Here is a 22,880-nt window from a genome sequence, read left to right as displayed (position 1 = left end):
TTTTCTAAATAAATTACTGTAAATTGATCACTTTTTCAAAAGGTAAGCCTTCCAAAAAAATATGTGGTAATTAGAATAATGGCTACACCTTAAAATAACATTTGAGTTTTTCCCTTCCTGACAATTAATTTACATATGATTTTCTCCTATTTTCTGTGCAAAAAGCCTTTATTTAAATGCAGCCAAATTCACAGAAAATCAGCTCTCATTTCAGCTGCTGTTCCATTTTTGAGAAAAGTCTCAAACCTTGATGAAAACATGTCCACACAAGACAACTTTCTCTTAGGTACCTTAAAAAGGAATATAAAGAAATCCGTTTCCGTAACTTGACGCAACGTCAGACCCATTACTGATAACTCCACATGTGATGCAGTCACAGAGAGAGGGAGGATTTCTAGAAAATCTTCAAGTTGTTCTTTTGTGCCTCTCTGACTTTTCAGCTAACCTTGTAAGCCAACATCTGTTTTTGCTCTGAGGCTCCTGCCGGCTGCAGAAAGAACCTGCAGATAGTTTAGCATTAAAAAGAAAAATCTGTTATTTTCACTGATTTTACTAAATTATGTGTTAGACTAGACTTTAAAGACACCTTCCTGTGCTTTATGCCACAAGTCCTTCACATAAAAGTGGTTCTATGAATTTTATTCTGCAGCACTTAACATCCAGATTTTGTTTAATGTTCTATTTTCCATTGAAGGTTTTTGGATGCTGAGTATTCTCTCTTGTATTCAAGCACTTAAACTCATTCAAACTGAACAGATGGTATTAATGAGAATCAAAGCAATAGTTTAACACAATTCAAAAGAAAGTACAAAGAGGTAATTTTCAATAGATACACATACGGGTGATGGAAAGCAATAAGGTGTGTATTGCAGATAACTTGGTGTAAGGGTTTAGAAAGACAAACCAGAATAAAATGGGAAAATGTATAGGTAAATATTAGTAACTGTTACTTCTGACTGCCACTTTGATTTTGATTTTTTTAATGACAGTAGGACTCTAAAGTCTCAAGTGTTTAGAGGTAGGAGTTTATAAGTTCTCACTTCTTCCTACCCCATTTTGAGCATATGTTAACTGAAACAAAAAAATCTGTATTTTCTCTTCTTTCTTATGCACTTCTTGTTACTGTGCACTATTTTATATTTGTATTTGTATCATGTTCGAATAAAATTTCATTTCATTTCATTTCATTTCATTTCATTTCACCTTTTATGTCCCGTTACAGACGGGACAGGTCAGCTCTTTGACTGAGCCATTCGAAAGCAGGCATATGCTTTGATTTAAACAATTCAGCAGCAGGAGTTGCTGTATGTAGGGTTGCTGTCCTGCCTTTTTCAGTCTAAAACTAAGAATCCCTCCAGAATCAATTTAACTTTAGCTGCATTCATCTTCCCGTCAAGTCTAATCAGCTTCTAAGGCCCAGTAGAAGAAAATCTGCTACCACTATATTACACAGCTTTATTTTTCATTTTGCATGTAGGTTGAATAGTTCTACTTTGGTCTCATCTGATCATGATCAACATGTTTGTTGTTAAACTTTAAATGGGATAGCTTTCTTTTTCTTGACATAATGGACTGTTTGTGGCGTGCACATGTAAATGTGAAATTAACTCCCACCTGGAGCCTCGATCTCTACAGCTCTTCCAGATTTATCATCTTACCCTCCCCAGTGTGTAGGTTTAGATAGATAACGATGTCTTGGTAGGTTTGCAACAGTGCCGAACCTTCACTCCATTTTCTCAATGGATTAAAGAATGATTCGCTATGGCTAGTGTGGCTGCAATGTGACGAAACCTGTAACCTTTAAGAACTGAGAGCATTTTTTGGCAAGGTGCTATAAAAGGAAACACTGTTTCTGTATAAACATGCGAACCCGAGTGTATTAAGAGCTGCAGCTCAAAAAGAAACCTCAGGACATTCACAGGTAAAACTTTTAACTCCAGTGAACGCTTCAATCAGAACGGGGATGCTTTGAGGTATAGCACACAATACAGCTCCTCAGCTTAAAAGTGGATATTCTTATCTTGCATATTCTTACATAATTCTCATTTCTTTGTTCTGTTTTTCATGCTGCTTCTCTCATACCCGCTGCTTTCCCTCTCTTAACTGAAGAGTGGATGCTTCACAAACGACTGAAAAAGAAAGGAAAAAAAATAACAGAGAAAATGTGCACTATATGTGCCACTGCAGCTTGAAGAGAGATAAAAGAATCCTTCAAGGCAGCTTCATTCTTGTGCACTGCAGTACAGAAGTAGTATATATAGGGAGACAGGATTTGAGAGCAATTAGTCAACCTTTCCTGACAAACACAAACCTGTCCGCTCAGAAGAGTTGGGGGGGGGGGGAAAAACCAGAGCATTATAAACAGACAGCTGAAGGTTGGGCTGAAAGGGAACAAAAAAAAAATTACTTTTGTTTTTCAGTCTGAGCACATTAAATATGATCTTTAAAAGACAGGAAATGGAATGACAAAAAATTCCATTTTGGAAAATGATTTATAAATATTAGAAGTATTTATGAGCTCGATTTTACAAATTATGCTTCGCAGCATTATTGCGTAGCAACAAGTTTCAGTGACATTAAATCTCTTCAGAATATAAAAGGAGAGCAATAACCTGAATTTATTGCTGGAGCTCAGACAGAAAAGAGCCACAATCAAGCAGCTCTTCAGCTTTCAAACGTTGCCGATGTTGTCCAGCCGTTCTGCTGGTGAAAAGCAGCTAATGTGTTAACTTGTGATGAAATTAGGCATTATTGCTGCTCAGAGATGTGGCATTTGTCATGCAGAAATTTTAAAAATGTATTTCCTGTGACTGAAAAATGTGCTGGATGTGTGAATCACAGATGCCCATATGTTTGAAATGCACGTGAATGTATAACTGTGGAGAAAGTATTTGTTTGCAACAGAAGTGTGAAATGTCGGAGTAAAAATCGTAGAGCCTCGATGTAATCCTATTTTCATAAATAACAACTGCAGCATGACCAAGAGCCCAGCGGTAAATCTTATATTGGTACACGAGCACAAGTTTATACCACCGCTCTGGCTTTTATTTTGCTTCCAATTAGCTTGATTTTATTATCTATTAAAAAGGCTCCTGAGAAGTTGCAAAGACTGTTTTAAAGTCTTTGACTGTTTCTTCAGTCCGATCTTTGTACCTCACCCCAACAACGTTTCAAGACAGCAGACAAGTTCAGTACTGAAAATGTTCACCAAATCCATCACAATACAAGGGTGTCTTTTGTCCACAGCTCTTTTTGGATGAGTCCACGGTATAAGAACTATTAATCCTGCAATGTGCTGCATTATCACACTTTCAGTTTTAGTTGGAAGAGAAGAAGTTTCACTATGTGAGTATTTACCATCACATCAACAAAAGTCATCAGCTGAAGGATAAGTCTCTTTTGGATACCGTAATCTGCGAGGGCTATGTTGGGGAAACATCATATTGCATGTAAATATTCCATTTTAAACACTTTTTGCTTTGTGCCTCTTGGAACTGCAGCTAAATTGAAGTTGGGTTTCATCAAGCTGCAGAAAATTCTTTAACAAGCCACGTTTATGTAATTCCCCAACTCGATTGGTTTCTTTTGACGTCACATGTGAAACACAAGTGTCACTTGACAGCAGAGCTTGACAGCTGATTATATTTGGGGTGGTGTCACTTCTGTCAAATATTTTCTAGAATCACCGATTACTGAATTCACTTGCTACGTGTACCGGCAAGAAGTAGATGAACGAAAACTATTTATCAGCGTGCTACATATTGAAAGAGTAGGCTCACTTGAGTAAATGGACTTTGAAGCTTTACCTTTTTTTTTTAATCCTCCAGCTAATTATCATTTTTGTTTTGAGTTAGAATGTATAATATACGTCACATTACAGGTGGAATATACTCTGTATTGTCATCTACGCTCTACACAAGTGACTGCGCCACAGCAGACCCGTCTGTGAAACTCCTGAATTTTGCAGATGAGACGACTGCTGGTCTGATCCAGGACAGTGACTCTGTGGATCAGCTGGCGTATCGGTGTGGTCAGAACCAGCTGGAGCTTAACCCGCTCAAGACTGAGGAGATAATGGTGGACTTTTAGAAAATGCATCCCAATCTGGCTCTATTTTCCATCCTCAACCAGACTTTCTGCTCTGTGGATCACTTCCAGTTGCTAAGAAGCAGCCTTTCTCAGGACCTGACGTGGTTCTCACTCATCCACACTTTCTGGAAGAGATCCAGCAGAGACTAATTCCTGTGGCTACTCAAGAAGTACAATCAACATGTTTTATTGTGCATGACTGTGTGGTTTGGCTCAAATTTTTACCTTCAGGGCAGCATTAATGAAACCAAAGTCAAATTGTTTGTTTGTGAACACCATCCTGACTCATTAAGCTGATTCTGATTCTGAAAAAGGTTTTGTCCCATAACTGTTCAAGTTCGAGAAACCTCTTTTCTATGTGCAGACATAGGAAACTGACTATAATCTTGGTAATTGTACAGTTTTTATAAAATCTGTGGTATCTGCATTTAAAAAAAAAAAAAAAAAAAAAACAATGACCCACAGCTGCAACTAAGATGGAATGAATTGAGAGAAAATAAGATTTTCAGGTTTCTGCCTTTTTTTAAGCAAGCTCCCCTGAGAGGCGAGTGTTTAATCTCCAGAAACACAAAGTTTGACCTGAAAGTTTAAAATGTATTTATTTCATGTACCAATGATGGTCAAAAAAGAGGGAAAGCATACCCATACTACGTTAAAATTAAACCTGTACATCTGGCAAAAAATCATTTTCTACAGCCTTGATGCCAGAAAGCAGGAATAAAAAAAATAATTTAGATCGTCATCATTAGTAAAAGTCATAACACCCTCATTAGACGAGTTTGATGCAAAATCATGATCAGCACATAGTGCTTCTAATTTAATGAGAAAACAGATTTCTGACACAAAAGCCCCACTTCGGTGTCAAAGTGGTTTTGAAAACGCTTCAGAAACTCTTTTTAATTTGCCCTTCAGTCAGATGATAGTGGAGAATTTCATACGACATTTAAATACAGATTTGAGTTTCTACTTTCCATTAAAGAAAAGCTGAGTTGAAGAAAGGCAAACATGCAGAAGGTGTTTGCTTTTAGTTCAGCCTCTCTTCATTATCTGCGATTCTCTTCTGTTATTGAAAAAGCTTTTTCATCAGGAGAATCTTAGGGACACAATAAATAAATGTATTTTATTGAATAAATTGGTTTGACAGCCGCTTGGTTTGTTTTTATGCCTCCTACATAAATATATTTGATTAGCTGTGTGTGTGTGTGTGTGTGTGTGTGTGTGTGTGTGTTTTACTGCATTTGCAAGCCTATGATATTAGAAGTGATGCAATAACCATTAGTTTGTCACTGTTAAGTGTTGTTTATCATCTCTGACTCAGATTGTTTTAAGATGTCTGATTTTATGTTTTAAACTGGAGAGAGCAACATTTCTATGAGGGACTTAAAGAAAAAAGAGTGACTTTTCTTAAAATGAAGTTATATTATTAATTAAGCTCAATCTCAGAAACAGACAGACTGTAAAGACTAACTGATAACATCTAATTTTATTATTTAGAATATGGAGGTCAGATCACATCCTGACCTCCATATTTGACTATTTAGAGAAGAGGATAGTTTAAATTCCTCCTGAATGCGTCTCTGTGGCAGGTTTCAGAAATATCCGACTGGGATAAAACTGCAGGTCAGATCCAAAACTAATTCCACAGACTATGCAACGTCTTGACAAAGTAGTCATGCATCTAAAACTCTTGTGTTTTGTGATGTTACAAATAGCAGAGCTGAAACTCTACCAAGACTCAGCTGTCTCCCTAAATGGACAAAGCCGAGCGAGAATTGATCCCATCCTGACCAACTCTGGAGGAGCTGTAGACACAGCAAATATTTGGAGGACTGTGAGACTGGTGATATCATATTATAGTTTCACTTTTGGGTTTACATGCACAAAACTATGTGCGCAGGAAAATACTAATCATCATCACCACCACCCACACAGTGAAGCATGGTGGTAGCAGTATAATGATGTGGAGATCATTTTCTTCCACAGGAATGTTAAGAATTGATGGGCAGAAGAATGGAGTTTGATTGAAATCCATTGGAGGGGTTTAAAAAATGGCCCAGTCAAAGTCCAGACATAAAACCGATGCCTTCACAACCAGAGGATGGCACACAAATTCACACCTTACTTTGGTGTTGTCGACTTAACAATACGCTTTTGAAAATTTTCCAAATCACCAGAAAAACAGCGAGCAGTAATAGTAGCTGCTTCCAGCTAATGCCTCCACAAGGAGGGAAGAAAGACAAACAAGAAAGAAATTAATCTTGTTCAGCTGGCTTATTCACAACTAATATCAAAATTGGAGCAGCACCAAATGTATGCAGACTTTTAATTTCAAAGCCAATTCCCTTTTTCACAAGGAGGGAAGGAAGGAAAAAAGGAAGAAAGGCAACTGCTGACACATGATCACAGTGGGAAAAGAGTTACAAAAGATTTAATAGAACTCATTAAATCAGAGCTTTAAACTTTGGCTCTGAAAAAACAGGGTGCTCATTTTTACCGTTTGCTCTGACTCAGCCAAAGCAATGAAGCTCTTAGTGTTTGGAGCTCCATGGCACACATCAACGTAATGACCCATAGCTGCAAGAATAGGATCGGGATATATTTAGAGGTGAAATATTCTGCAGTGGTAGACTTTGCCACAGACCTGATTCATCTGCATTTCCATTTCTGAAGAGAAAAAACTACACTCAGATTAACAATCCAGACATACAACAGTAAACTGTCCAAATACAGAACATTAACCATCAATGGTCAAACTGCTTAATTTGATCATTGATCAGTTTTATCTTAGGCTTTGCTTCTATAAACAGTTCACCAAAACAATGTACTGACCCAGAGAAAAAACTTTTCACCTTCATAACACTTGCAAAAAAATAAAAAATAAAAAAAATAAAAAATCAAAATCTCTCCCATCGACATTTGAGGGAGTTCCTTCTCATGTGAGCCACTAATCAGCTGGATGTTATTTTCTTCCACTTGTCTCCTGTCAAGCTTGTTTGGCGATAAGGTGTTGCCGTATCTCAATGACCTTTAAAGTGTCATTTCCCCGACGAGCAATTTGCTCAAAGGGGCACAAAGTGTCAAGGTGAGCACATGCACTGGTGTCAACAACAAGCCGGTGGAGGATCAGATGGAGAGAGATGTGTAAACTTGATCCGTCAGTCACACACTGAAAGAAAAATGACTTAATAAAGCACAGACACTGAAAAAGAGACCCCAGCCATTAAAATAAGTCCAGGGTTTCCTCCAGAGCACTGCAAGCCTGGCGGGTCACCAGGCGAAGAGTCATTTGTTTACTTTAAATAGGGATTGTTATACACCAGTAACAGTAAAAACGGATTAAACTAGATTTAATGTTGATGCATTAAACTGGGTACCAAGGAGTGCACACCACTTGGACCATTCCTGCACCTTCCCATTGGCCTCAAAACCTACTATTTCTAAATGACGATTAAGTACTTTCCCATTTCTAGATACTGTTTCAAAGTAAAGCTATTCTCTCACAGCTGAACTAACAGCAGCTGCTGATAAACTGAAAACAACAATTATACAACAAAAGGTATGTCTGGAAACCAAAAGTGTAAAACTCAAAATTAAACCACCCTGAAACAGAACAGCATAAATGACTTGATTATGACTTTAATACTCTGATCATCACTAAAAAGTACGATTATAAAAGTGTGTCAGATTTATTTTACAGGAATTTGTAGGATTGCCAGTGATCGTCATGCTTTTATTTACATGTCTAACAAAAAAGGATTAGAGGCGGATTGACTTGAATTTGTCTTGATCTCTGCAGAAAAACTTCTTCTAACATGTTTTTCCTTCAGCTCTTTCTGCAAATTTGTATTCGATAGGGTTTTTGTTTTTCCATTTTATTTTTATGGTTTGTTTTTGTGAAGGAATTAGAAATGTCTATCTGTGAAAGGGAATATATAAATAGATGTTCTTTTCAGTCGAGCAGAAGTAACAGATTAATTTAATACAAGCCTTCCTCTTTACCAGGATTACCATTAAATGTGGGGTGTATACGTTGCCTACGCTGTACAAGATAATTTTACAAGCTCACTAGGTTTTCCCTCTGCTTCCCCTTTAAGGCACCTTTCTTCTCTGTTTCCAACTCATTATATAAACCCACATCCTTCACCTCTTAAAGAATTCCCTACACAGCCCTTTTCCGCTAAAAGGGAGCCCCCGCACATATGTGCAGGTAGCTGATTGAAGCATTTTAAAATTGAGGAGCAAATCATATATGGATGAGCATGGTTGAATAAAAACTGCTGAGCGGCAGCGGAGAGTTTGATTTGTGCCCGTCCAGAGTGACGCAATCTCACACAAGCAGACGACGGCAGCTGTCCGGGAGAAAAGTCGGGCTGTTCGTGTTCATCACCTGAAGCTGTGTTGATGGTCCTGACGGCCTCTCTGGCGCTCACTCTGTTGTTGGGGGGATAATCAGGGACGGTGTTCTGATAGCGCTTGTCCGGCATCCGTGGGCTCACTTTGGCAGGTTGATGACTGAAATATAGAGACAAGGTTAGACCAAATTCAAAACAGGGTCTGAATAAAGACGAATTAAGCTATCTGATCCGATTGAGGAAGTGGAGACAGAAAAGAGGAATGTGGGTTGATGGAAATTGTGTAGGGAAGAGCGACAGATGTTTTAACCAAAGCAGAAACGAGCCTGAAACACGGCCCAGTTTCCATTAAAACCACCGACAGCTAGAGTTTTACACATTAGGCTATGACATGTGTACACAACCGTGGACAAACACACGCATAGTCACAACCCCACTGGCTCACCCAGACTGGCCGTGCTGCTCGTCAATCGCATCCACCGCACTTTCCACAGAGCTCAGGAGAGACTGGATCTGATTGGCCGATTCCTTCAGTAGGAAGCGAGTCACAAATTGTTCCACGTTGGTTCCCCTCTCATATACCTGAGAAGAAAAGCAGAAGATTAGATGCGTATGTTAAGTTTTGGAGCTAAAAGTCAATAATTGAGAAACATTCAGAAGAATGCAGTGGTTTGAACTCCTTTAGCTGAGATTACAGAGAAAGTGCAGAATTTCCTCGAGTCATTTTGTACCACTTCTGTTTCTCTTGTCAGTTGGGAATTTAAGGGAACTAAGTTTTAGTAAGTAAAAATCCTCCGATGCACTGAATTTTATTTTTCCGAAGAGTTTATATTAAGCTCCGTTACCATTTATTATTCTTCCCCGTTTGAGCCAGCAGACTCATGATATACGAGAGATTATGGCAACTTGTTAAGCGAGAAAAACTGTGAGCAACCCCCTGATGGTATATGTTATTATTAGAATGACACAGCCATGTAAGAAACTGAGAAACGTATTAAAATCATTAAAATCATCAGGTAACGAAGCAAGTATAAAATGTCTCCAAGGCAGGTAGGAATTGATCCATAATAGTTGGGAATAACTCAGTTTATTGGTATTTAAAACTCATCATAGGTGCTGAAGGGTATTTAGGGCTGGACTTTGACAGGACCATTTTAACACTTAACACCGATTTACATATTCTTTAGTCCAAACCATGAAAAAATAATTTAGAAACCATATTTTTTCTCTGCTCATAATATAAACTCCTTGTTCTGAGGCAACCTGTTGTTGTTTCCAAAGAGATCTACAATTTCAGGGAAGCTGGATTGGACCAAACCCAAGCAGTATTTCCATCATGGGAGAAGAAGTGGAGGTGGTTCAGTAGGATAAATACCTCAGTGTTCATCTGGACAACAGACTGAACTAGAGATGCAGCAGTGAAGACATGTAGAAGAAGGGGTAGAGTAGAGCTTACTACTGAAGGAAGGTCCTTAGTTCTTCTGCGCTTCCAGCAAGATGCTGCACATCTTCTCTAAGTCTGTTGTTGAGAGTTTCATCTCTCCTGCCATCTTCTGTTGACGCAGCAGCATCAGAGCCAGGGACTTTAAAAAGGCTCAACAAACTTGGCAAAGAAGGCTGGTTCTGTTCTGGGGACAAGTGTGGAACCTCTGGAGATGTATTTTACACAAAATTAAGAAAATCATCAATAACCCTGAGCACCCTCTTCATGAAACTGCTTTACAACAACAGAGTGTCTTAAGTCGAATGCTTCTTCAGAACAGCTGTAACACAGACTGCTACAGGAGAAACGTCCTGCCCACTGCCAACATCTACATTAATAAAGTATTTAAGAAAATCTGAAAAATATTTCATACACAAGTCTTATATTCCTTTTAGGCAGAGCTTAAAGGGGATCAATGCCCAGGAGTTGTTGTATTTTTATGGTTAACGTCTGATATTGTGAGACCAGGCTGAATTTATCTAATTTAAATGACTCACACATTTTGAGAGCCATGTAAAGTGAAGCAAGACTCAGAACAGGAACACATGAAGCACTTCAGATAAAACTGGAGCTCTTGCTTCAACTCCAATGACCTTATGTCTGCAACATGTTAATTATTTACAGCTTGCTATAATAAAATCCCTCCTCCGCATAGTCAGCATCCACTGATGACGAGACGCAGCCAGCAAACGGAGGACTTCTTACAAGCCATAGTCTTACACAAAACCACAATGCAGAGAACTACAGGCATCATCCAGGGCACTGGGAAGTCCTGATATGGCTGGTGTCCTGCAACTTTTAGATACTTCCCTGCTAAAACACACCTGAATTAAATAATTACATCATTAGCAGGACTCTGAAATGCACCTTGTGATTATCCAGCAAATTTATTTGGGTATGTTTGATAAAGGACAGACGGAAAAGTTCCCGGACATGGGCCCTCGAGGAATGGAGCTGCCCATCTCTGATAAATGGTTTTAAATTGTAAAGTGGGCAAAATAATAAAACCTGAAACCCCATCCATTTATCCCCTACTTAGTGTTTCACATTGTAAAACTATTTGGATGTTGAGTAGCTCATCAGTTTCTGAGAGCAAAAATAAAGGAGACAATTGTACAATAACTCTTGTCAGAAATATAACTAATTTAGACTTGTATAAAATTTAAATGAGTTATCAATCAATAACCTTTTTTTTGTTGTTTTTTTTTACATTTTGTGAAACAAAGAACAAAACACCCAAGTGAGAAGGTTCTTTGGTCATTGAATACATCAATTAGTCCAAATAGCTATTTAAGTAAATTAACAAGTCATTCAAGAAATGTACTAGCTGATAATCGTATGTCTTTCTCCTGCAACTAATCGGCACATTTCAACTTTATTGCTAATTTAGACTTCAAGTGAAACCAAGAAATTGTGGATTTTTTTCAGGAAAGTTTCAGCAAAAGATGTAACGCTGAACTGTCAACCTTCCAGGTGACAAATGAATCTTTATAGAGTCCTAATGCTCCACATCTTCCTCTCCTTTACCATTCCAGACTACCAGCATGCTTCAGGTGAGTGGTTCTGTGATTGGAGGCTCTGATTCGGTTGGAGGCGCCCAAGTCCAGGCATCAAGAATTACGACCCTGCAACTTTTAGATGCATCTCTTCTCCAACACACGCGACTCAAATGGTTAAACTCGTACTTGTTAGTAGTTCAAAAGACGATCGCTGGCTACAGGCACGGGCACTCGAGTCTTATCTGATCTTTTCCAATTAGCTCTTAGAACAGTTGCTCTTGAAGATCTTATTTAGAAACAAATGTGATCTGAATAGTCTTAACAAAACCAAACACTTGGCCATAATTGACTACATGTGTCCTCCAGAGAGAGGGGAGTTAGTCGGTCATGTCAGCCTTTCTGTCAGAAGTCACAGTGCAGTGATTCAGGAAGACAATTAAGGTTCCTGTTCAGTCAGCCATTCTCTCCCGCACGCTAATCAAAGACAATCTCTCCCATGAGAGGCCAAATCACACACGCCAAAGTGACTTTCATTATAACAGCCGACGGGCGATGGACGCACTCACAGACTTATGCAAACACACAGGCTCAACAGCATCACCTGGTTATGAGTTCATTCAAGTGTCTGCAGTCCTATCAGAAAACCAAGGGATTTTCCCCCAAAAGCCAACAGATTATTCAACATTTACTGATGCGTCAAAGATACGTCAATACAGATAACTTGGCTTCAGTCAGGCAGACCACTCATTTGTGCATAAAAGCCCCCCGACAACAATGGTCCAGATGAATTAGGAGAATAATTGAAGATTATGTCCAAACAATGGAAGACGAAGCTTTCGGGGCTCGGCTGGATTATCCGCTGGGAAGGAAATTACCTGCTAGGACCCCATTTAGCTTCTAGCACATGACATTCGGTCATTTTACCATATTTGTGGCCTCAAGCTTTCGGGATGCATGACAGAAATTTGGAAGGATGAAATAATGTCAGGTAATTAGTGAGAACCAAAGCCATATTATGTCGATTCGCTCTGTATTTCAGCTCGTTCTTGCACCTGCAGGCCGACTAAAATCAAGACTGGAGCTTCTGATCCTACTAGAAATTTTTCTCTGCAATGCATTGTAATCAGTCCAACACATCCAGAAGAATAACCAAAAAACTGTAAATATCTTTAATGCTCAACAGTTCACACAGAAGACAAAACTGCAGCATGGTTCCTTTTTTTTTTTTTTCTTTTTTGCATCACATGTACAGTAGATCTTTTATACGGGTTTTTGCTCTGCCAAGTTTCCCAGGGGGCTTGGCTACAAATCTTAGGAGATAGAAAACCTACAATCTATAATTCAAACAGTCCACTGACCTGAAAGAAAGAGCAAAGTCTATCCCTGCCAGGTGCCTGAACAAGACATGAAGTACAGTGTGAATATTTGAATGTTTGTGTCTGTCTCCACAACTAATTTATGTTTCAGAGGTTCTGGATAAGTGTGAGTTCTCCAACTCCGTCACCTCTACAAGGCCCAATATCTGTATGGCAAATTTGTGCGTCAGTGCAAGAAAATATGTGAATACATTTTCATATTTCAGGGCTAACAACAAATTCCTACATTGCCATCCATTAATGCATGTGCATTAGCCTCCTCTTAATGCACCCACACACAAACACAAACGGTCTTTGGTGACAAGATGGAAAAGGCTGATTACAGGAGATTTCAGACAGCTGTAATCAGCAACTTTCAAAGGATTGGTCTGGTTTGGGGAACTCATTTCATCTTTGTTGTCCCAGATGGGCAAAGACAAAGCTCTATAGAGAGAAAACAATGTGGGCCTTCCAGTACAACTTGCACAATAACCAGTGCAATGAATTTAAGAAAGCAAACATATCCAAGCTGAGTTACCAGAACAGAAGAAACAGTCAAGCGGGTTATTTGATATGATGCCTGTAAAGAATACAAGTTATTTGGACCAACATCATCTGTGCATGTTGTAAAATGCTCAGCATGATCACAGAGCATTTTCAAACTGAGTCCATTTACAAGAGGTTAAAATACGTCATCCAACGTCTTTTTCTGTTTATTAAATGTATGTGATTGTCAGATATGAACACTAGTATTCAGCTCATTTCTCAGTTCTAGTCCTCAGGGACCACTGCCCTGCATGTTTTAGGCGTTTCCCTTCTGTCTTTCACCTGACTTGAATAAGTGGGTGATTGACAGGTTTCTGCAGCACTAGATGGCTGCAGAAGATGTCATATGAATCTGGTGTTGTAGAGCAGAGACATAACTAAAATATGCAGGGCAGTGGTCTCTGAGAACCAGAATTGAGAGAGCAAGCTTTCTATCCTCTGCTGGAAAACATGCTAGTCTCTCATTCTTCCACAGAACTCGCTTCACAAACTGCCTCCATTTAGTTTACTTAATGCAACCTGCTCAGCAAAATTAGTGCTTGGCCCTATTCAGCTAATCTTGTTGTATGAATCTATTTACACAGCATTTAGTGTAAGGTACCAACTACCGTCCGAGAGGCTGGAAGTCTAAGGTAATGACTGTAATTCCCAATATTTGAGTAAGGTACTCCAAGCTGACCATCCTTCTGAAAAGGCATATTAAAGTAGTGATGAAAGTGTTGCACTGATATACAGTGAGTCTCACATAACCTTGATCTTAGAGTGAAGGAGCTCAATCAGTTTGATTCAGGCTGAGGTAAACTGCAGCTCTGCGCTGTAACTTAGCCGTAGCATAGCATTACTTTCTTCAGCCTTCCAAGTGCAACAGAAATAATCCGTCTTTTTGACATAAGACAAACTATTAGATTAATATTCTTTCAAAAAGATGGATTGAAACGGCAGAAAAACCCATGAGAATCACAGCCATTTGGATACAAGTGCAAGAGCAGAAACTTATCTGAAATAAAGTCACAAAGCAAGGAGACTGAGGGAGACAGTGAGTAAAAACAGCAAAGATATTGATTTTTTTCAGAGAGTTAAAATAAAGAAATAGCTCTCCATCATTAAAATCAGCAGACTTGATATAACATATTGTAGTCAAACCCATAAAGACACACTCTTCAGTTTTAATATTTCCGAAAATATGGATACACTCATTGCAACAGAAAAACGAGATTAATTTGTTCCTCATGGTTCTGGATCCAATTTTAGATGTTCGATCTTTGAAGTACTTCCCATCTGAGTTTATAAAACAGCAACATAAATAAATAGCTTTTGATTCATCTATGTCTATACGGAAATATTACTAAAATCCGTCTGCTTAACAGCAACAACAAAAATGGACACTAGGAAAGAGAATTGTATCCTGATGACCCTCCAAGTCATTCTCATCACTTGCTGCCAAGTCTGAAAACCCCAAACTAGAGTAGAAAGGACATCAGTCTGTGTGTGCTGTAGCATTAATAACAAGCCTTTAGCTGTGGATTAATGAGTAACATTTTCCAAGACCAACATTTTTATTTTCTGTACTTGACAATCTGTTCTTTAAAAACTTTGTATTTCAAACAAATCTGCAAAAAGTAATAAATGCGTGTCACCCACAGTGTCACCACCAGATCTGTTGACTGTATTCTTTGCTTGAAACAGAGTGCTTTGTTGTTGCACTGCTCAAGTTGCTTCTTACAGCTACGGTGTCCAAGACGCCAAAGTGGGTCATGCCACGTAGAAAGTGCATTTGTTTTTTCACAAAGACAATCTCACATAGCAAGAGGAGAGGAGAGGAATCCCTAGCCTGTAATTTCCATCCTGAAGGTTTTCAGCAGTTTACCGTTTCAACACGTCACCGATCTTAACTAATCTTGAAAGAGGTTCAGAAGGCAAAATAAATAAATAAATAAAAAAATCTACGAAGGTGACCTCCGTGAAAATTTCTGGTGTGGGCATTATTGTGATATATTAAACTCATTCACTTAGTTTGTTCTTTGTTGCCATGGAAGCCAATAAAAGTTTGTGCTGCAGTGAGGCTCAGGAGTCTCCTTTGAAATGCTGCATTCTTGTTTTGTTTCACGGCTTAAGACGTATCGGTTTTTATCTCTGGAGTCTTGCCGCTGAGCCAAGCTTGTCTCATTGCAGCAGGTCTTTCTCTCTCTCTCTCTCTCTTTGCTGGGATAACAGAGGACGGATGCGCAGGGAAACCTCCGCCTCCTGGCTGCCCCACTATCTCTGAAATCCCTACAACCCTGCCACAGCTTCACACATATACCAATTAAAATGGTATCCTAGCAACAACAGTCAATATGTCTCCAGGCAAAAACATTTTAGCCAAATGCAAATTATATGCGAGCAGCAGAGTTGTTACAGAGGGAAACTGATTCCTTTTAAACGCGTCTCATTATTCAATAAGAAACTGTCAACGGTCTCATCGCTTTGAGGCAAACTGTTCTCAAAAAAAGGGGAACCAACAACGCTAGTTCCAGTTTCTACTTTCCTGGACCTTTAATTTCCACTATAGCATCTTACCAATATCCCAGCTGCAACAAAAGCACAAAACACAGAGTGCAACCACTATATGTGGATGAGAAACTGAGTGTGTTGGGTTGGAGCCTTGTCGGGGAGCTAAATGTCTTTCCTCTCAAAATGTGTCCTCGAAGAAAGTTTAATAGTCCACATTAGCATGACATTTGGTCCAAACATTCAGTATAATTGGAATCTATTAGCTCTTGGTATTTTGCACGAATGTTGGGGTGCAAATATGGATCTTGTGGACGGGCTTTTGGTAGGTAATCCATATTGTTTTGCTGTTTGTAACGGTTGTTTTGAGAAACGCTCTTGGTGTTTGGTAAATGCTGAGGATGATTTGAGAAATGCAGCAAAGTGACTGAGAAAAACCGTATGAACTATAGAGAAACACAAAAGAGAACAAGTAGTATAAAGTTAATTTTCATTCTTTATGAAAGTGTGGCATGTCTCTTTTGGGTTACTTGAGATCCTTTTTTGAACTGATCGACTTGAGCATTTGTAATGATCTTTAAAACTTTAGCCCACTAACTAGTGCCTTTGGGCTGTTGCCATTAAGGCACCAACAGCAGAAGATTCACATTTTACAGATAAAATCATTAGTAGTTTTTCTTTTCATCAGTAAGAAATTGGCAAGCCATGGTCAAAAAGAAATGGGAGAGCTGTGAAGAATTGTTTGCTTACTTTAAGCCTCATCTTCATCACTGAATTCTGTCTGATTGGCCTGCCAACATCAGGATCGAGCTGCTAAACACTTTTTGATGCCAGTATTTCTTTCGCCGTCAGCTTTAGTCCTAAGAAAAACATCTCAAGGCAGGTCAAGGCTCAAACTAAGTCTGATTAGATAACTGTATAAGGTACATTTCAGATCAACAAACATATCAAAGCAATGACATTCGTATTTGTAGTCAGGGCTGAGAGAAGCTATAAAAAGCCACGAAAAGTACAAACATTTGGTTAATTAGAGGGATTTAACCAGCGGAAGTGACAGTGGAAGTGTGGCGGTGGTAAGCTTGAGGAAGCGAGCCTGAGTTTGTTTCTAAACAGAAGGCGGGCGCACAGAAACAAGCTTCAGAAACGCACAGACGCTTCAGAAAGCTCGCCAGCTCCGTCGGTCCACTGCGAGGGAGACAGGAATGATAGGAGGGGTGAAGAGCATGAAGGCTGAAGGAATATGATGAAGAATAAATGCGATGAAGGAATGGCTAGAGACGCGTCGAGCTTGTGTGTTTTACTCTCTCATTCCCTGAACTCCGCCCTAAATCCCCAAAGTGGATTTCACTCTCGCTGTGTTCTCCCTTCACCCAATTATCCATGCATCCCACCATTTCTCCATCTTTCTCCTGTGCATGCTTTCCCACTCCTCAAGGCCTTTGCATTATTCATGCTCTGGGTGTTACCTCATCAGTCAACACAATACACACTCCTGCCAGTGCAGGATCCTTACAAAGGCAATACACATCCAAGTCAGCCGGTCTGTCACATGCATGCAGGATTTGTCGGTTTGATTCCAGTTTGAGCAGAACAGCAGCACTTTCACTGGAGGATTCCCAGTTTACTGTGGGGATCGGAAACCAACTTTGATCATCTGTCAAAAATGCATCCAGTCAATTTAAAAAGTCACTTATAAAATTAATAATTTTCTTGTGTGTACTCTCCAAACAGCAGTACATAAAGAAATAAACGTGAACTTTAACGACTGCTTTAAAAACAAATTCAGAGGGGGATTGAGCATAAATGTAATTAGCTGAATAAAGCTATGACTTTACCATCGGTGTTACTGGTGGCTAAAGCTGCAGTTCAGGGTCTGATAAAATGCATAAAAAAAATTAAAAAAAACCATACAAAATTATAACCAATCATAAATTAAATACTGGCCATTTCAAACACTTAACGAGATCCTTGTTAGCAGAAAAATACTCACTTTAAAACCTCGGCTCACCATATTCTCCTTAGAACAACCTCGCACAAATCATTTTTTCACTTTACAGACAAAACGGCCATCGAAGCTCCTCACTTTAGTGCTTCTTTCTCTTATTTACTACACAATCAGTGTTGGGGGGGGTGTTGCCGACACTCGGAGAACTCGGGGTGTAAATCCAATTTTAGAAACAAGTGATAACTTCCCAGGTGTGATCGCTGCTGGCAGCTCGGTTTCCATCCACATTACACAAGAAGGAAGACGTTCCCATGAAATGTGAAGCGGTGTGCAGCTGTCGAGTGAAGTCAAGTGATGTAACACTTGTGGGCTGAGTGATGAAATGAAGCCGTGCAATTGGTCTCAATGACAAAGCAACCAAGACATGATGGCAGCCATGAGAAAGATGTCAACCCCCAGTGACGTCCTTCACCTCTCAGTTGCCATCTCTGACCATTATTCCTCCTCCAACTGCTTCTATATTCTTCTTTTGTTATCCCTCTCTTCCCATCACTCCATCCTGACACAGACTCTACACTTTGTTTCTCACCTCCACTGACCTTTTATTTTTTTTCAACCGCTTAAGCCATTATATTTCCCTTGTTCTTCTAATGCTTACTTTTTTATCCAACAATATTACTATAAACATAAAGAAGATTATAAACATTATAAACAGGCTCAGTGTTTTGCAAGAGCATGCTCTTTCTCAACTCAAACAACAAAACCGTTCACCGCCACAACATGAAATAACTTAGTTTACCATTTATAAAGGTTTAGTCAACTGAAAAGGTATCAAGTGTTTAATTACAATCAGGTTTATATCTCTCAGGTCAACATTAATCATACATACTACATGTGGCTGAATTTTTACTATAACTGCTATCATCACAAATTCTCCCTGTGTTGAAGTAGAAAGCAAAAACATTTTTTTTATTTATTTTTTTTTTACAAATGTTCTTAACCCCTTAAACTTTAGGTATCTTTTTGAAAGATCTGCTCAAAATGACATCTAAAATGAATTTTGTATAGTTCGGGAACTAGAAAGGTTATTTTTAATGGGTCTAGTATTAAAATAAAAATATCACTCAAGAGAATATAGCAATATTATTAACAACAATGACTATTGCAATAAAAAGGATCATAGTATCGTCTGTGTGCTTCATGGCTTTCAATTCTCCAGTCAGAAGTTGTAAACAACACAGTAGTTTCAGGAGTCCATTGATTAATTTGGATGATTTTGACATCCATCAAACCATCAGAACCAGTAAAAAAAATGGAGGTGTTCACAAAAATCACATGGTCAACATAATTGGCCAATCACAGTGAGAAAAACTGACTGAGTTTGAGCTGCTTTGTAAGGAAAAACGGGCAAGAAATCCAGTTTTGAAATGAGCAAAATCAGAAGGAAATTACTTACAGGTAAGCTAGTGGCCTAAGGTGATTACGTTATACTTGTTAGAGTGTATTTTGTAACAAATGTTAAAAACCATGTATATTGTGTTTTAGCACATCAAATAAATTCTCCAAAAAATGCAAGGTGGTTCGTATGCAAGTAGATTTGGATAAGTTTAATGAGCATGAATGCTCTTGAGACAATATTCAAAACAATTCATATAAATAACTGATAACTGCTAAGCAAATGTGACATAAAAATCATATCAAATGCAAGCCGTGGCTTTTCAGAACGGAAGAATAGAATAATCCTTAACTTTTATCCTTCAGTGGAGAAATTCTGTGCATAGGGATCAAATGGCAAATGGAAAGGATTCATAACACAGCAGCCAAGAAAAATGGCTGCACAAAGTGTGCTTTAGTGAATTTGTACAAAAATAGGCAATTTACAAAAATATTAACACCAGAGCAGCCAAGAACAAGAATGTAAAAACAGCTCATTGTGTTTGTTTGGAGCAGAGAGCCCACTAGACTAAATAATTTAATGATTTCCCCAACTCTTGTCATACCCGGCGCGCACATCTTCTCTTCTTCTCCGAGACTCCTTTCTCTCCTGCTGCCCTCTTTCATCTCCCTGATCTCCTCCATCAATCTTCCACAGCTCATTCCTTACAGACGCTATTGTGTACCGACCGAAATACCCCCTGCACATCCACGATCCTCTTCAGTTTAATCCTTAGGAAGAAAAAGGAGGATGATGCGGAGGAGTCTGCCATGGTTTGTGGTCGAGAGAACACAATGACACACAGATAAAAGAAGGATGAGAGAAAAGATGGAGAAAAGGGTCAAAGAGGCATACGTCTATTTTTAAAGGATAGTTTAAGGAGGATTTTATTTACGGGGAAAATGAGTTGTCACACTGTGAGAAAGCTCGCTCAGCACAGGTATAAAGAAAATAAAGTGTTAAAGAGAGAAGCTCATTAAAATCAGCATTTATAAGGGACAAGACAGAACAGGAGACTTAATGAATTCTGCCTCTTTCCTTTTTGTTAGCTGCTTCACCTTTCACTGTCTAAAAACACACACAGCTCAGGGGGGGAGGAGGACGTTACTTATCTGTGGCGGCTGGAGAACCAATTAAAACTTTTCTGTATCCACTTCTTACTCTGATTGTTCCGTAAAAGCTTTCACCACTGCAGAACAAGATAAACACTTCAAACAACAACACTCCATCCCTGTGGATTACACATTGCTTCTCAGGGTAAGTCACTGAGAAAAGGATTCTGGGAATAATTAATCACCAGAAGGGCTAAAATAATTTTTGGCAACTAATTTCTTCTGTTCGATCCCCATTTTTTTCCCTCCTGAAGGTAGAAATCCTGTCCTTAAACTGAATGTGTCAGGAGCATAAAAAAAAAAAAAATCGAATCTGAGTGAGTCTGACGATGAAAGAACAGTGGTGAACTGGGGTCAGGGTCACAGACTGATGTGGAGAGTGAAGGCTGGCCTGTGTGGACAGTTGAACAGCAGAGCCACTGTAGCTCAAATTACTAAAACAGCTGATGCAAGTTTGGACAACTGGTCATACTAGTGGTCAGTGATACCTTTGGCAATGTGAGTAGGTGCCCAAACCTGCTGGAAAATTAAATCATTTCGTCCATAAAACTTTACCACAGATACAAGCATGAAGAGTTTCTCAGTTAAATACAAAACAGAGAACCAACACTAGTCTGGTAAAAACAGCCCGTTGTCCTACACTTTGCTTTGCACAGGGGGTCTGGTCTGGCTTCACGGCTATTGAGAAACGATTTCATCCCGTTAGTCTGGACTCTGTTGAGGTTTTGAATTTTACCCAACTGGTAACATTTGTCTGCGGTGTATAAAATGAGCCAGTCTGACGCTATGAAGCTTACCAGAAATTGCCTGCGCCTGTAAACAACCATCTTCCACTGCAAAGAGAGAAATGCCGATCTGAACGAGGCGGCTGATAATTCAAATCGCTTCCAAATTCAATATTCCAACACGAACTGAACGGCTTCATTCACTTCCAGACTACAACTCTAAAGCAGCACAAAAAAAAGTCAACTCCGCAACTACTTCTTCTGTTTGCTGACTGGTCTGGTTGAAATTCTGCTGGACGAATCAAAGTCAGCGGGAGAAAGCCCAGACGTAGCTGTGAAGCACGATTTGAATCAAGCGGATTTACACCCAATGGCCAGATTAAACCGACAGCAGCAGACGACATTAAAAATCACTGGATCTCAGACAACTTGGATTCTGTGAATAATAAGAAACATTTACAAGTCATGTTAGCAGCCAACAGAACTAAATGACAAAAAGAAAATGTAAAACAAGCAGCTTCCAGCTGTTGAATATATGATATTGCCATTTCAGACCTTTTCCTCATTGTGTATTGGACCTTCGTTCCTGCTGATCTGCTGTTTGACGTAATAAATGTTTTAGTTTAATTGCTTTATGATTGGATTATATGTAAAATGTCAAGACAGTTGAAAAGCATCGACACCTGACAGTTAAATGAATTAACCCTATATTATCTAAATGGAAATATCAGATCTGCATGAGTTATTTGTGAACTGGTTTCACCTTCTGCAGGAAGAATGGGAGCCTGATGAGTGATTTTGATCCATACAACATCAATATCCCTCTGGACACCGGCATTGGGCCCAACTCCATCCATAACAGCTGCCGATCTCAGCTCTTTCCTGTGTCCATGATTTATTCCTTTTCTGTGTTAATTAATAGTTTAGAGGACTTTAGAGGCACTGCAGTTCATTGCTATGCCATGATTTATTCCTGGACCTGCATTTTATTCATCCCATTTTTCACTACAAAGACTTGTCAGGGTTTTTTTTTTCTTTTTCTTTTTTTACAGTGCAACTTTGCCAACACTGTTGTCACATAAATTTCGGCAGAATGGTCCACAGGTTCGTTTTCATTTCCAACCCACCCATGGGTGCCAGTCCACTGCTTTACAGAGGAAGAATACTCTTTTGTGCAATGCAGAGGACGACTACTGAGTGCAACTTCTGTCTCCCCATCTCACTCACTTTTCCTTTCTCTCTGTATTTATTCAGGTGGATGTGGAGGTAATCAATTCTCACTGGGCTCTAAAACGAGCTCGGTTCATGCTGCAGCTTTCTGCTCAAACTAATAAAACGCTTCGGCTTCTGGCTCCACCTTTACCGTCGCCTTTTGGCTACCTCAAGTTTGAAGATTTTCTGGAGAGTTTTCAGAGTGAAAAACAGACAAAAAGAACTAAAAAAAAAAAAAAAAAAACCTCTGAAAGCAAATAAACTGACTTGAGGTTTTTATATCGTCAATTCTGTTAATTATAAATTTGTAAGCTTTACACAGGCAAAAAATGAAGATGAAAGACAGCTGCTGTTTATACAGAAGCTAAATTTGAAACACATGCAGCCATTACAACCATTTCAGAGACTTAAAACCTTTCATCCCCATTTGTGCAGCTCTCAGACGGCTCACTCAGGCCTTTTCCAGAGGAGCCGATAAGCCCCAGCTGCCCATTAGAAACCAGAGCTGGCTAAGCATGAAACATTTAGTGTTTCTTCAGAGATAAGAAGGGAGAATCTGAATGCAAGAGACTAAAAAAAAAAAAAAAAAAAAAAAAAAAGAAAGTTGTTAAACTGGCCTCTCTGAGAGAAAAGAAAG

General features: G+C 39.1%; 1 protein-coding gene across 1 annotated transcript in view; it reads right to left on the bottom strand.

The window, feature by feature from the left end:
- The window catches only part of LOC106936069 (N-terminal EF-hand calcium-binding protein 2-like), a 79,239-nt gene that overhangs the window by 10,274 nt on the left and 46,085 nt on the right, over window positions 1-22,880 (bottom strand). Inside the window, exons 6-7 of the mRNA XM_015016855.1 lie at window positions 8,887-9,023; window positions 8,477-8,601 (exon numbers count right to left, since the gene is read on the bottom strand). Coding sequence (XP_014872341.1) covers window positions 8,477-8,601; window positions 8,887-9,023 — 262 coding nt within the window. The remainder of the gene's footprint in view (window positions 1-8,476; window positions 8,602-8,886; window positions 9,024-22,880) is intronic.

Source organism: Poecilia latipinna, unplaced genomic scaffold (assembly GCF_001443285.1).
Source record: "Poecilia latipinna isolate Pla-1442-1.1 unplaced genomic scaffold, P_latipinna-1.0 Scaffold2072, whole genome shotgun sequence".
NCBI lineage: Eukaryota > Metazoa > Chordata > Actinopteri > Cyprinodontiformes > Poeciliidae > Poecilia > Poecilia latipinna.
Note: the sequence above shows the minus strand (reverse complement) of the source record. Positions and strands in the feature narration are given on the sequence as shown.